The sequence below is a fragment of the Paralichthys olivaceus genome, chromosome 9 (assembly GCF_024713975.1).
Source record: "Paralichthys olivaceus isolate ysfri-2021 chromosome 9, ASM2471397v2, whole genome shotgun sequence".
Taxonomy (NCBI): domain Eukaryota; kingdom Metazoa; phylum Chordata; class Actinopteri; order Pleuronectiformes; family Paralichthyidae; genus Paralichthys; species Paralichthys olivaceus.
In genome coordinates this window covers 18658651-18671562 of record NC_091101.1, presented here as the reverse complement: position 1 = coordinate 18671562, position 12912 = coordinate 18658651, and the positions used below count along the sequence as shown (strand labels likewise).

The 12912-nt window shown below is 41.1% G+C and overlaps 2 protein-coding genes across 3 annotated transcripts; both read left to right on the top strand.

Annotated features, from left to right (window-relative positions):
- The first annotated feature begins 1146 nt into the window (after nucleotides 1–1146).
- On the top strand, nucleotides 1147–6536 carry tspan6 (tetraspanin 6). 2 transcript variants are annotated; one of them, XM_020085675.2, is made up of 8 exons: nucleotides 1147–1388; nucleotides 3622–3810; nucleotides 3900–3974; nucleotides 4066–4167; nucleotides 4734–4889; nucleotides 5058–5141; nucleotides 5547–5631; nucleotides 5817–6536. In XM_020085675.2, exons 1-7 carry the CDS (start codon nucleotides 1302–1304, stop codon nucleotides 5613–5615), a joined length of 762 nt encoding a protein of 253 aa, XP_019941234.1. In that variant the 5' UTR covers nucleotides 1147–1301; the 3' UTR covers nucleotides 5616–5631; nucleotides 5817–6536. The 2 variants fall into 2 exon arrangements, with proteins under 2 accessions (XP_019941234.1, XP_019941243.1); XM_020085684.2 differs by having other exon boundaries at nucleotides 1163–1388; nucleotides 5547–5638.
- Nucleotides 6537–9505: 2969 nt separating this feature from the next.
- On the top strand, nucleotides 9506–11986 carry mid1ip1l (MID1 interacting protein 1, like). Its single transcript, XM_020085530.2, has 2 exons — nucleotides 9506–9683; nucleotides 10689–11986. The coding sequence occupies exon 2, from the start codon at nucleotides 10759–10761 to the stop codon at nucleotides 11245–11247; it is 489 nt and encodes a 162-aa protein (XP_019941089.1). The 5' UTR covers nucleotides 9506–9683; nucleotides 10689–10758; the 3' UTR covers nucleotides 11248–11986.
- Nucleotides 11987–12912: the final 926 nt, after the last annotated feature.

Below are 12912 nucleotides of genomic sequence, written 5' to 3'. Positions count from 1 at the left end.
TCTAGGTCACGATGACGGAGATCAACCACTGGGTGGCGCTACCGGACTTCTCATATGTGTGTCTGAGAGACTGAAGTGACGACTGAGCCATTTCATTAAATATAATAAGAAAGAAAAGAAAAACAGAGATCAACTGAAACCTTTGAATAACTTAAGACAGATTTAAAGTTAAAGATCAGATAAAGTTATGAGTCATCAAGTTTCCTCTGATATTTTATAAGTATTTATTTACACATTTTAATTGACCATGATTATCACAGTCTACTCACTACATCCTGTATTGAATTTATTTTGACTTCAGTATTTGTTATAGGAACTTTACTGTTGTATGATGTACAACCTCATGATGTAATCACAAGGTTTTATAATGTCTTTTATTCACTGTATATAAACAGGAAGTCTGTAAAGACAAACAGACAAGGAACACGATTTGAGAAGAAATCTGATCATGTCTTTGTATAGTGATGTCAAACCTGAGTACACTGTTTGTTGTATGAAAGTCAAAGTCAAGTTCTTCTGCCATATTTACAGACAGGATTGAAAGGTTGTGTCTCTCTGATGTCTCTCCCCCGTGTAAAGTACAGACAAAACATATAAGTACAAAATGATATGAATTGAATGAATTGAATGGAACAAGTTGAATTTGTCTGTTAGAATAAAGAGTTTTTAGGTTTTATTTATTTAAAGGGGAAATTATTCAAATGTCTCTGCAGACTTAACTCTGGACTGGATCTGGTTAATGTTTATATTATCTTATCAAGATAAAGATAAGACTTTATTAATCCCGAATGGAATTCTCTGGATCTGGATCAGGTGAGGATCTGATTCTAATTAAAAAAAAACACATGTTAATACCAGATGTGTACAGGCCTAAATCCAGTGTGAATCTGGATCTAGTGTGGATCTGGATCTGATTCTGAATCTGGTATGAACATGTGGATCTGGATCTGATTCTGAATCTGGTGAAAGTATGGATCTGGATCTAGTGTAGATCAGGATCTGTTGTGGATCTTTTTCTGATTCTGAATCCGGTATGAACATGTGGATCTGGATCTGATTCTGAATCCGGTGTGGATCAGGATCTGGTGTGGATCAGGATCTGGTGTGGATCAGGATCTGAGGAGGCACGTTGCCCCCTTCAGGAGAGTGAATGTGGGTCAGTGACGACACTTCCCCCTCTCCAGTCTCCTCTCTCTGTTTCACCCACCAAGTTTTTTTCCTCCTCTCCTCCGGGGCGCAGACAAGAAGCCAAACATTTCCTCCTCTCTCTAACGATCCAGGCTGAAATCTTAAACTCCGCCATGTCGCCGCCGTCTCGACGGCTTCAGACGAAGCCGGTGATCACCTGCCTGAAAACCTTCCTCATCTCCTACAGCCTCATTTTCTGGGTGAGTCCGGACTCGTGGAAGTTTGAGGGGACGACGAGCTAAAGCAACAATGAGCTAACAGAAGAAGCTGCGGAGCAAACACACGGTTTCTGGAAAATCACGACTCTCACTGTGACCGTGTTGACAACACGTCCTCCGCTCACAGCCGCCGCGTTCACAAAGAAGCACTTGTTGAAAATGTCGGAGCTCTGGAGCAGATGTTTGTTGTTCAGACGAAACCATCAACGTGTCATTTACAAGCAGCGGGTCGTGAACTTCTCGTCGGTGTTTCACTAACTCGCTGTTTAACTCGCTGGTGTTACATTTAAAAGTTACACTCGACCCTCCGGTTCTTTCTCTGTTGTTCTTCTTAGTAAACACAAAGCTGTGGTCGATGATTAATCGCTACGCGTCGACTGACCGGAAGATGTTGCTTTGATCGATGTGTTTGATCATCGATTCGGTTTCTGAATCAGTTGTTGATGTAGTTTGTTTGGTCTGGAAGTAAAAACCAGTTTAAACCACTCACAGATCATCACATCCACAGAAACTTCATCAACATTTACCAAATATTTGCGGTTTCCTGATAGTTTAATGCATTTCTTTGGCTAAACATGATCGACAATTAGAAATCCTCTGTTTTGGACTGTTGATGAAATGACTTTAGCTGTTGTATTCGTTTAAAACTTGCAATTTTTTTGCGATATAGACAAAAGAAATTGCCCTAATTACTGTTAGTATCTAAGTATAAAAACTGTTGTTGGTTTATTCTCATGCTCTCTAAAACTATGAAAAGTTTTAGAGAGCATTAAATCATTATTCATTGATTTACCAATAGGTTTTTATTATTAGAAAATGTATTCTCCATATATACTGCATTGTGTCCTTACTGTAACCCACAGTGGTGCAATGCAAATTTAAAACAGTTCTCTTAAATAACATGTAAACATAAAGCCAAACCTTTGCTTGTTTCAGCCTCAGGATTTGATCGAGGGCTTGAACTAATGATAATTTTTTACACCATCAATGAACTGATTATTTTCATGATTGGTCAATTAATTATTTGGTTTTTAAATGTGGTAATTTGGTTAAATTGCCAGGACAGTTTCCAATAGCTAAAGGTCATAAATGGCTTGTTTTTCCTTCAAGCGGTTATAAACAAAGGGTTCATTCAAGTTTATTACATTGGACATAAAGCTGGGACAAGCAGTAAGATTATTAAGATCAATTCCTTATCAAATCAGTTGCTGCTCTGCCTTCTTTTGATAAATGTTTCACTTAGATTACGATGATTTGCTTTTCTTTGCCATGTTTATTAAACTGGATGAAGACATGACCTTGGACTGTGGGTACTCTAAAAAAGCATTTCCCCTCTTTTCTGAGACTTTAATTACAACAACACGTTTAATCAAGACAACAATCAGCAGGGTAACAGTTGAAACAACTGCTGGTTGCAGCCCCCATTACATGTAGGTAAAATATAAACATGAGGTTACATTGAGAAGAAAATGAGCACTTATCGTCACTCCCTCTGTTAATCTTTGTACCTGAGCAAACAGCTGTCTCAGGCTGCTGCTGCAAATACAAAGTTCAGGTCAGTGATTTTATCTGACGATGTATTGGTCTTGGCTGGTTGAGCTGATGTCTCGCCTCAGGCTAATGACTTGTGACGGCGGCGATAAAGGAAAAGATGCTGAGATGACTGTACCACATAGTTTTTTAATGTGAAACACTGACGGGTAAATAGGTCAACTGCTTTTTACTTTTCGCAAAAAAATTGTTAAATAGTTCATCAAATCCATCAGATTGCATATTTAGTTTGATCCATTGGTTCAAGGTCCAAAAAAACTTCAGTGTTCATTTCAAATGTGACCAAAAAAAGCAGAAAATCTTCACATCTAAGAAGCTGGTATCATCATACGTGTCATTTTTGCTTGAGACAGGATTTTAACGAATCTGTAATTTTCAGAATTGATGCAGACAAGTATTCATCAGAAGTTTAGGGTTTAGTTTCAACTTCAGCTTTTTCCGTCAAGTTGTTAAAGTCATCACTGTCAATCTTCACATCAGCTCATAAACATCTTCATTTTTGCTGCTGAAGAAAATTCACTGCAAATGTGATAATTAACAATCTCTCATGTTTGACAAATTGTAACTGATTCAGTGGGAAGTGCTTTGGAGGCTTTAATCTCAGGTTTTGTGTCAGGCCCTCATCTTACTGTGTGGCTCTTTGATGCCCTGCTGTCTCCTGCAGTTCACAGGCGTGATCCTGCTGGCAGTCGGGGTGTGGGGGAAGGTGAGCCTGGAGGCCTATCTCTCCCTGGCTTCTGACGAGAGCACTAATGCACCATATGTCCTCATTGGGACCGGAGCCACCATCGTTATTTTTGGGCTGTTCGGTTGCTTCGCTACATGCCGCGGCAGCCCATGGATGCTCAAACTGGTCAGTGAAGGAGCAGTTCTCCTGTAAACCCCCCCCCCCTCAGGTGTGACCTTGTATAACAGTTTTTCTCCCTTGTGTTGGTTCTGCAGTATGCCATGTTTCTCGTCTTGGTGTTCCTGGCCGAGCTTGTGGCTGGTATCTCAGGCTTTATCTTCAGACACGAGGTGAGTCACTGGTGCAGAACATTGAAATGTTTCACATACGGGTAGCATCGCCTCACTGAAATCTATTCTACCTTTGTTTTGATTTCACCAGATTAAAGCCAAATTAGGCACGGCCTATGAAAATGCTATGAAGACCTACAACGGCACCGCCAGCAGCAGCAGCAGCTCCGCAGTGGACGCCATCCAGAGGACTGTAAGTTTGTTTGGGTCGCGATGAAAAACCAAAGAGCTTGAGATTATGTTGGAATATTTTAGATGTAATTTAATATCATATTATGCTTTTTCAGTTTTTCTTTCCTTTTTTGTGTTTTTTTTTTTGTCTATAAAAGTTCTGCAGAGGTAAAAAAAAATCGAAAGACCTTGTCAATAGTCCCGCTGATACTTCCAGGGTATTGTGATGAACATCTGCATAATGCATGCCTGGAGGCTTGTCAGTCATTCCCCCTGAACTAAGCCAGGGGCAGTGTTTCTTCTACAGCAGTGACATGCATGTAAACCCTGCGATATATTAAAAAGACAGTGAACACAATGGATTCTATTTTCGTCTACAAATATGGCAGCTATCTTGGTGAAGACGGCTCAGGCAGGAACTGTAACATCGAGCCAATCTTAAAATGTTGAATAAATCTATCACTGAGATTTCCTCATCAAGAACACCAAGAATGAACTTCACAGCTACACAACATATCTGCAGGGACATCACTCGTTATGTTGTTGTAAGGAAACCTGAAACGTTTTCTGTGGCTTTGTTCCTTATAGCTGCATTGCTGCGGGGTGAAAAATTACACAGACTGGAGCGACACGGCTTACTTTAGAGAGAAGGGTGTCCCTGCCAGCTGCTGCAAAGACAGCACCCATTGCTCACCTGAGTCCCTGAAAGACCTGGACAAGGCTGAGAGTGAGGTGTACACGACGGTGAGTTCACTGCCCACAACTCATTATGTAGCTTCAAATCAGTATTCAAATGATTTAAACATGTGTTGACGACACGCAGGGTCACCGGTTTAAATCAAGAACCGCCCCGCTGTGGCTCCAGAAAACTTTAAAAGCCGCTCTATAAATCTTTCTTCTTCTGCTGTGTAGGGCTGCTTCGCTATGGTGACACGTGCAATGGAGGCCAACCTGGGAATCATTGCAGGGATCTCCTTTGGGATTGCATTCTTCCAGGTACCTTACACGTTCTCTCAGATGTAATCTTAGAACAAATGAAGCTGCGTGGTGCCTCTGGTTCATTTACAAATATATTTTTGCCACTTCTAGTTCAATGTTTGTAGCTTTGGCCATGATTCCTGTGGGTTATAGGAACAAGATCTGGGGATACACGGACAGACTGCATTCTACTGGGAAAACATCTGGACAGATCACTTCTGTCCAGGGAGTACAGATGGAAAATAACCTTGGTTAACTGTGGCACATTTGTTTATTAATGTGTGCCTTCCTTTTAGAATAACCCAATAAATAAATTGACAGTTTCCTGTCGGCCGTTAAAGACATTGTTACTGACCATGACCAACATGTACGTAGAACTACCTGTGTTAACTCGGCTCTGTTCAAAACTGTGTTTCCTCTCAGCTCATTGGGATTTTCCTGGCTTGCTGCTTGTCCCGGTACATCACCAACAACCAGTATGAGATGGTCTGACCGTGACCTGTCGCAGGTAAGACGTACGTGTAAAAGTGATGAAATATTAGAGAAGTGAGCGCTGCAGTTCCTTGTTGGGAGAGTGAATCGTGTTTTATTAAAATCAGCACAGATTATACCAGGAAATCAGCGATTTAATGATACAAAGTTCAAATGCAAATGAGCTGCTTTTATTACAAACTTTCTATTTTGCGTCTGCAGGTCACTGATGTGCAGCTCCTGGTGAAAACGGACTTAAACGAATCTCCTGTGATTTTAATATCGTGCGTGTGTTTGTATGTGTGCTAGTTATTATCGTTTTAGCAAGGGAAAAACACTTCCTGTATTTAGTGTCACCGATGACAAACAAGCAGAAGGGAACAACATTACAGGAGAATCAGAAAGGGACAAAACCAGCAGCGTAGTTTGACGAAAGAGAAAAGGGACCAGGACATTTTGGAGGTCAGTGATACTCCTCGGATTGATTTAGGGAATTTCCATTAAGACATAAATTTTACTTTTTTAATTTGAGTTGATGAACTCATCCATTTTCTCTCTGTTTAATGCCGCTGCCTTATTTTGTAATGTTGCTATATTTAGTCTGTAGCAAATGAAATGAAGATGGTGAGCTGATAAATGCTCAGTTTCTCTCAACACTAAGTGAATTTGTCTGTGAAACCGATTAAGCCTGAAAGATGGACGAGAGGTCGCCACTCTGAAATCAAATACGTGTGACTTGCAGTAAGGTCTTGGGGGGGGGGCTGTGTGGAAAACAAGCCTTACTAATGGTTGTGTAGGCCAGTACTGTTGAGAGCCTGTATTCATGTGTACCCAGGCACCTTCATTTCACAATTCTCAGTGTTTCAGTTGTTCTTCGTCTCTTGATGCATGTGAAATACTTGAAAAAATAAAAAATAAAGATGAAAGTATCTTTACCAAAAATGTGCAGCTCAGGATGTGTCTGTTACACGGCTGAAGTCCATGTTTAGGCAGATTAATCGGTTATTTGGGGCCTTGTTAGGGATCTATTCATATTACAGGATGTGAAAGGCGTCCAGTCTTTTTAATATGCAGGACGACTTTTAATTACACATCAGCTCAATGCTTAAAATATCTTAGTGCAGTATGTGGTTGTAGTTGATTTCTGGCATATTTTGTGATATGTTTGTTCAAGTAGTTTTATGAAAAATACCTTAAATGATATGATTTGACATAAATATTGGTAAATTCACATATCAATAAACTACACTCTTTATACTCTTTATGAGCAAACAGCAATTCTCTGTCCATTTTCTCTCAGTTACAGCCGAGCTAAGAAACAGCAAATGAAGATTGTAATAATGTGGAACAGACCATAAATCCCACAAGATCTGGTCTATCACAATATTTACACATCAACACAGCTTTACTCCTGCTCTGCCACAACTGGAGAGAATGAGGCTGCAACAGTCCTGAATTTGGTAGATAGAAAACTTTGTAAATATGAACAATATCAAATAAAGGTTTTCTAACTAGTCTTCATATCTTAGTAAAGTGCGTTAACCGTGTTAATTGATTTCAACAGTCATGGCTGAATCACCATCAGCTCAGGCCTCTAACACATGTTGCTTATTTACAGTGTGTTACATAAAAATGCCTGACGATCCACAGTGACGGCTTCTAATTAACAGTCAGTCCTAAAACAATTGTCATGTTCCCATAACACTTAAACAGGTTTTACTGGCTCTTATAGTTCATACTGTTCACTCAGGTCTTATTATTTTTAAATGCGTAAAGGTTTTATTCAGAAGTTTATCTGGTTAATTTCAGTAATTTAAGTGGACGTCGGTGGAAGGATCGATAGTGTCCCTCCTTGTTGAAGTACTTGGTAGACACTGCTGATCTTATTCACACTGTATGTGTGTGTATATGTTTTTCAGATTTCCTGATGTCTTTATTAGTACAAAAATTCCCTCTTCCTGTTACTGACCCTCAAATTCAGCTTAACTAGGAAACAAACAGGATTTCACATCAAAATTCTGTTATTTATGAATAAATCCTCTTCAGTAACTCCTGAGTACTGAGACCTCACAATAGTTTTACATAATCTTCAGTGCATTTTGGAGTGACTTCTCCTATGTTTATTCAAGAGAGTGCTCTTTCAGTTTGTGCTTAGATTTCCTGCACTTAAGCTTCAGCTCTTCCCCTCGCACTCACGCTGCTTCTGTGCACACATGAAACGTCTGCTGTTGCATTTCTCTTCCTAGGTATAGTCAACAGTATTTGCACAATACCAGACCTTTGTGTCCTTTGATTATATTTTTCATATACTTGCAGCCTAATATGAATTACCACTGTTCAGAGTTAAGAGAAATCACATGTACGTAAAAGAATAACAACACGAGCACTCTCAGTGAAGGAGCATGAGATTACTGAATGTACTATACTTTACAGAAAGACATAAGTGTTGTGATTTTGTTCTGATGTTGCAGATTTCCATGAAGTTTCCACACCAACAGCAAAAGCACTATTTCCCAGATCAGTTCTGGTTTGGTGTTTGTGAAGCATCAACCAACCATAGTGTAACGTGTTGAGCCGCAGTGTCACATGGAAAAGACAGAAGGAGTCAGGTTTCCATTAACAGCTTATTAGAAAAGTAAATACCAATGTCCCTCATGTCTCCTGAGAATAACAACCTACTTTATCAAAGAGAACACAAACGTGAGTGTTAAAATGAATCCCTGAAATAAACCTGGAGTTTATCACTTTTAATAATAATAAACTTCCTTTATTGATCCCACAAGGGGAAATTCTTTTTACTGAGTTTAGACAATCTGTAAACACTATGTCTGTACTTAGAGCTTGTCAGTGCAGCCGGGACCCTGCACCCTGTACTGTGCAGCCACACAGGTAACTACTGTACTGTTGAGGTGTTCATCACTGAGACACTTTCTGTTACAGCATGTAAAATAAGCTGGAAGAGTCTGGTGAGTGAAGAACTGTGGGGGCTTTTACATTCTTCACCCTATTGATCACACTGTAGATTGCCAATTTTCTACTAATGGAGACACTAGGAATCAAATTATAAGAGTGGGAGACTGTTTCTGCATTGACTCCTTCCAGAAATGACATAGATGGATACTTAGGCATCCAACAGCTGAAATGACAGTGGCAGCACACAGGAAAACAAGAAAAGAAAACAAAAAAACAGGTGACAAAAGATAATAGTGAGATAAATATATAAACATTCAAACATATTTAAACTTAGAAGTACTGTATAAACAGATGGGGAGGAATGTAAATATCTCAATATTCAAAGCTGTATGTTGTGTTATACTTCTATGTGATGGATGGATGGATAGATAGATAGATAGATAGAACAAAAATAAAACAAAAGGCAAATATGAAAAACATACAAACAAATAAGAGAAGACGGATTAAAATAAAAACGGAGAATTAATAATTTGTATTTTTAAGTAAAAGTGACGAAAATAATTCAAAAATATTGATTCAGTAATTACATAGAGAAAGCTTTCAATTACCACCGTCTGTCCACCAGGGGGCAGTACTGGTGCAACAATAAACTGAGGCTACAGATGGACTCAGACATGATGAAATACAGGCGGGACAAACAAATACTGCAAAATCTACTTTCAGACGCTAAATTTAAAAAAAGAATGAAAGATAAAATTGACGCAAAGAGGCAGAAAAAAAAATTACAAAATAAAATAAGTGCGTATTTCCATCGTTTGCCTTCAGGCGACAAACGGAACCGGAAGAAGATGAGCAGCCAATCACCACACACCGTGGAGGAAGGCACGTTTGATTGACAGCTGCCATGTGCTTTGCCATTGGTCGGAATCGGATGAGGTGCTCGCTCGGACGCGCCCACCCTTCTCCCCGTCGGCCAATCGGCTCTGCAGGAAAACACCACCGTGGGCGGAGTTTGTGGCTTCCTCTGCTTCCGCCCCAGCCCCGGCGTGTGTTGGTATAAAAGCCGCGTTCAGCCGCGAGGAGGCCGGGGAAATCCATGTGTTTCTTCCCGGTGTGTGATGATCTGAGTCTGAGAACGTTAATCTGCTCTTCCCTCAGGTTCACCTCGTGATCCAGGTCAGTTTCATTTCTTCACATTCGAATCCTCAAGCTGCGAGTTTTCACTGTTGGTTTGTGCGGAGAAATCCAAGGTCACGTTGTTTGACAGGCGCGAGACAATGCGACGAAATGTTGTGGTGGTGGTGATGATCCAGATGTTGTGCTGCTGTTGTGTTGGAGTCAGATAATTCTCAGGTGATGAGAAACAAGCTGCATCTGTCTCATCGTGTGTGTGTGTGTGTGTGGGTGGGTGTGTGTGTACTCGATGCCATTTTCGAAATGGGGGGGGTGAAGATGCATGAAAAATGTTTTAATACAAATTATTATGTCCAGCTGCTGGTTGACGTCAGCTTCAACCTGGAACTTAAAGAGAAACATGAAATACTTCTCCTGTTAAATGAACTCTGTCTCTTCACATCACACTCGAGCAGGACTGATGCTTCCTGTCCAGCTCCCACACGTCAGTGTCGTTTTATTATCGGCCGCTAGCTTCATGAGGATTTAACAGACTGCTAATGTTGAGGTTAATGATAATTGTTTAATACTTCCATGTAGTTGGAACCTGTTGAGCTTTGCTGGTCTCTCAAAATCAGTTATCATCCATTGTTTCCCCCCTGGTCCTTCGGCTCGTGTGCAAAATGCTTCTAAACGCCACTTTAGCTGTTTTCATTTTCGATAGAAACTGCTCATGGAAGTCCTTCAGCTGCAGCACTGTGCATGTGGAGCTCACTAAAATCTGGAGACACCAGCTCAGTGTTGAATGTCAACCAGTGACCATGTGTCCAGCTGCTAGTGAGGGGCTGTGTGCAAATTAGTTTTTAAAAACAGGGCACTGTTTACATAAATCCACTTGGGGAAACAGCAGATTTGTGTTAGTAGTAAAGATTATTAAAAACAGTGGTTGTAGTCGGGGGTATATATCGATGAATTGAAAGCAAGTCTAAATGTTCACAAAAGTCACCTGTGATGACATGTGTGGCTTGTTTTTGCAGCCTCCTCACATTTCCTCTCCTCCTCTTGCAGATCAGCCACCTCTAAAGCACCCCCATCTGCCACTTCTCCGCTGTAACCACGCCAACTCAAAGCCTTCAAAATGATGCAGATCACCAACGACTCCGCCAGCAACAAGCACTCCCTCATTAACGTCATGCACCGCTTCATAGCGGCAGCCAACAACATGGATGAGACCATCATGGTGCCCAGCCTGCTGCGAGACATGCCGCTGGAGGAGCAGGCAGCCAGCGAGGTGGAGGCCAACAACAACGTGCTGCAGTGTCCCAACAAGCAGAGGGACATGTACGAGCACTACCTGCTCCTCAAGTCCATAAAGAACGACATGGAGTGGGGCCTGCTGAAGAGGGAGATGAGCAGCGGCGCCAGCTTCCTGGAGATGGCGGTGAAGCAGGAGGAGCAGCAGCCGGTCACCGGGGATCTGCAGACAGACGACCACAGAGACCTGGAGCATCAGTTTCACTTTCACCTCCGAGGACTGTTTGGCGTTCTGTCCAAGCTCACGATGCAAGCAGACAATCTCACCAACAGATACAAGAGAGAAATCGGAGGAGGAAACTTCATCAGATAGAAGTCCCCGCTGTTTTTTCTTTTTGTTTTTATTCCCCCACTCCAGCCGGACTGCTTGACTTGAAATAATTGGATGTGTTGAAGGGCCCCCTCTCTTCAGAATAGATCTCAATGGACAGTGAACTGACCAGGGCAATCACTTAGTGACTTCTCACTCCTGTGTAGTGACACTCCCAGAATTCCTCTTCTTTTTTTCCCCCCCATGTTAAATGTACCTGAAACCAATGACGCCTGCACATGTCAACCTGGGCCTGTTTGTCAGTGCAGCGGTTGACACTGTGCTCAGGTGGAGGTTAATTGAATCCGTACTCGAGTCCAAATGAAGCACAGCTGGTTTATTCAGAAACTTGCACTTCCCCTTTTAAATTTCAAATTTGAACATGATTTTGTCACCAGATCGATGTCCGTTTGTGAATTAAAGGTTTCAGCTGTAGGAGATATTGAATGCTGGTTATTCGCCCCTCCTTTTTTAAAGATATGACATGGTTCTTATGCTGAGCTGAAGGGCTCTTACCAGCAGAGGTTTTAAATCTTCCCCTCGGTGTAACTGTAACATGGTGTGCCTTGACTTTTGTATTTCCTCATGCCCTGTTCAGTTAACTCCCCATTGTCTTTGTGCTTAAATGGTTCAAGGTGTTTATGATGCAACGGCTCATTTAAGTGTCCTAGGATATTTCAAAACCAATTTTATATTGATGCAGAAATGCAGTAAAAACTATAAATAAATAATTGAAACCTTATTCTGTGGTTTGTTTTGTCTCTGTCAACAGGAAGGGGTTTAAGAGGTGTTAATACCTTTTTCCTGTAGCAGCTCATTTAGCAACAATTGTTTCTGTTTCTTCTGTTGCTATGCGAGGCCTGTGCAGGCATGTGTGGGGACACATTTTTGACAACACAGTACTGAAACAAGACAGGACTTGGTTCCTTTTTCTTTTTTTTTTTTAAACAGGGCAAGCTTATGTCATGATGTTGTTTAAGTGGATTTGCAGAGGCCTTACCCAAAGGAGATGTAAAGAGCTCTCACGGCTCTCAACGTATTCTGACTGGTCAAATAACTGTTGGGCTGATAAGGCAAATATCCTGCAGCGATGTTACGGCTGCTCATGAAAACAAAGGTGCAGTTCAGACTGTTGCAGTTGAATGTTTTTACTTTAGAAAATGCTAATTACAAACTGAATTCTGTGCATGCATTTTCTTCTAGATCAGACTGACAAATATGTTTTGCCAGTATTTTTAACCAAAACCTGTTATCGCTTTTAATTTTCTTGACATTTACAGTCCACTAATCATCTCGATCAACGGTGGGAATAAGAGCTTGAAACGGGGCCATAAAAAGCACTTGGTGCACTAACTGATCAGAAGTGATAAGGGTTTATTTTGGTGAGATAATAAACTTGATAAAAATAAATGACACCCTGGTGATGCAGAAAACATGATCCATAAAACCTCTGGAGGAAATTTAGAGAATATCTTTGAGAGGTTTCTAGAGTTTTGTCACATATAACACAACACCAGTGGACTATAAATGAAACATCAAGTTGATGTATACGTTGCTCAAAGTGGTAACCCCCCCCCATCAGCCGCCACATCACTGAGCCAAACCCTCCCCTTAGCAACAGCTCCGCCAGGAGCAGCCAATCCGTTCGCAAAGCACCCCCCACCTCCT

Bases quoted from the DNA above. Each gene is read 5' to 3' on its own strand.
- tspan6 (XM_020085675.2), top strand. From the start codon at position 1,302: ATGTCGCCGCCGTCTCGACGGCTTCAGACGAAGCCGGTGATCACCTGC. The intron at 3,811-3,899 runs GTCAGTGAAGGA...TTGGTTCTGCAG, and splicing joins GCCCATGGATGCTCAAACTG to TATGCCATGTTTCTCGTCTT. The intron at 4,168-4,733 runs GTAAGTTTGTTT...TGTTCCTTATAG, and splicing joins TGGACGCCATCCAGAGGACT to CTGCATTGCTGCGGGGTGAA.
- mid1ip1l (XM_020085530.2), top strand. From the start codon at position 10,759: ATGATGCAGATCACCAACGACTCCGCCAGCAACAAGCACTCCCTCATT.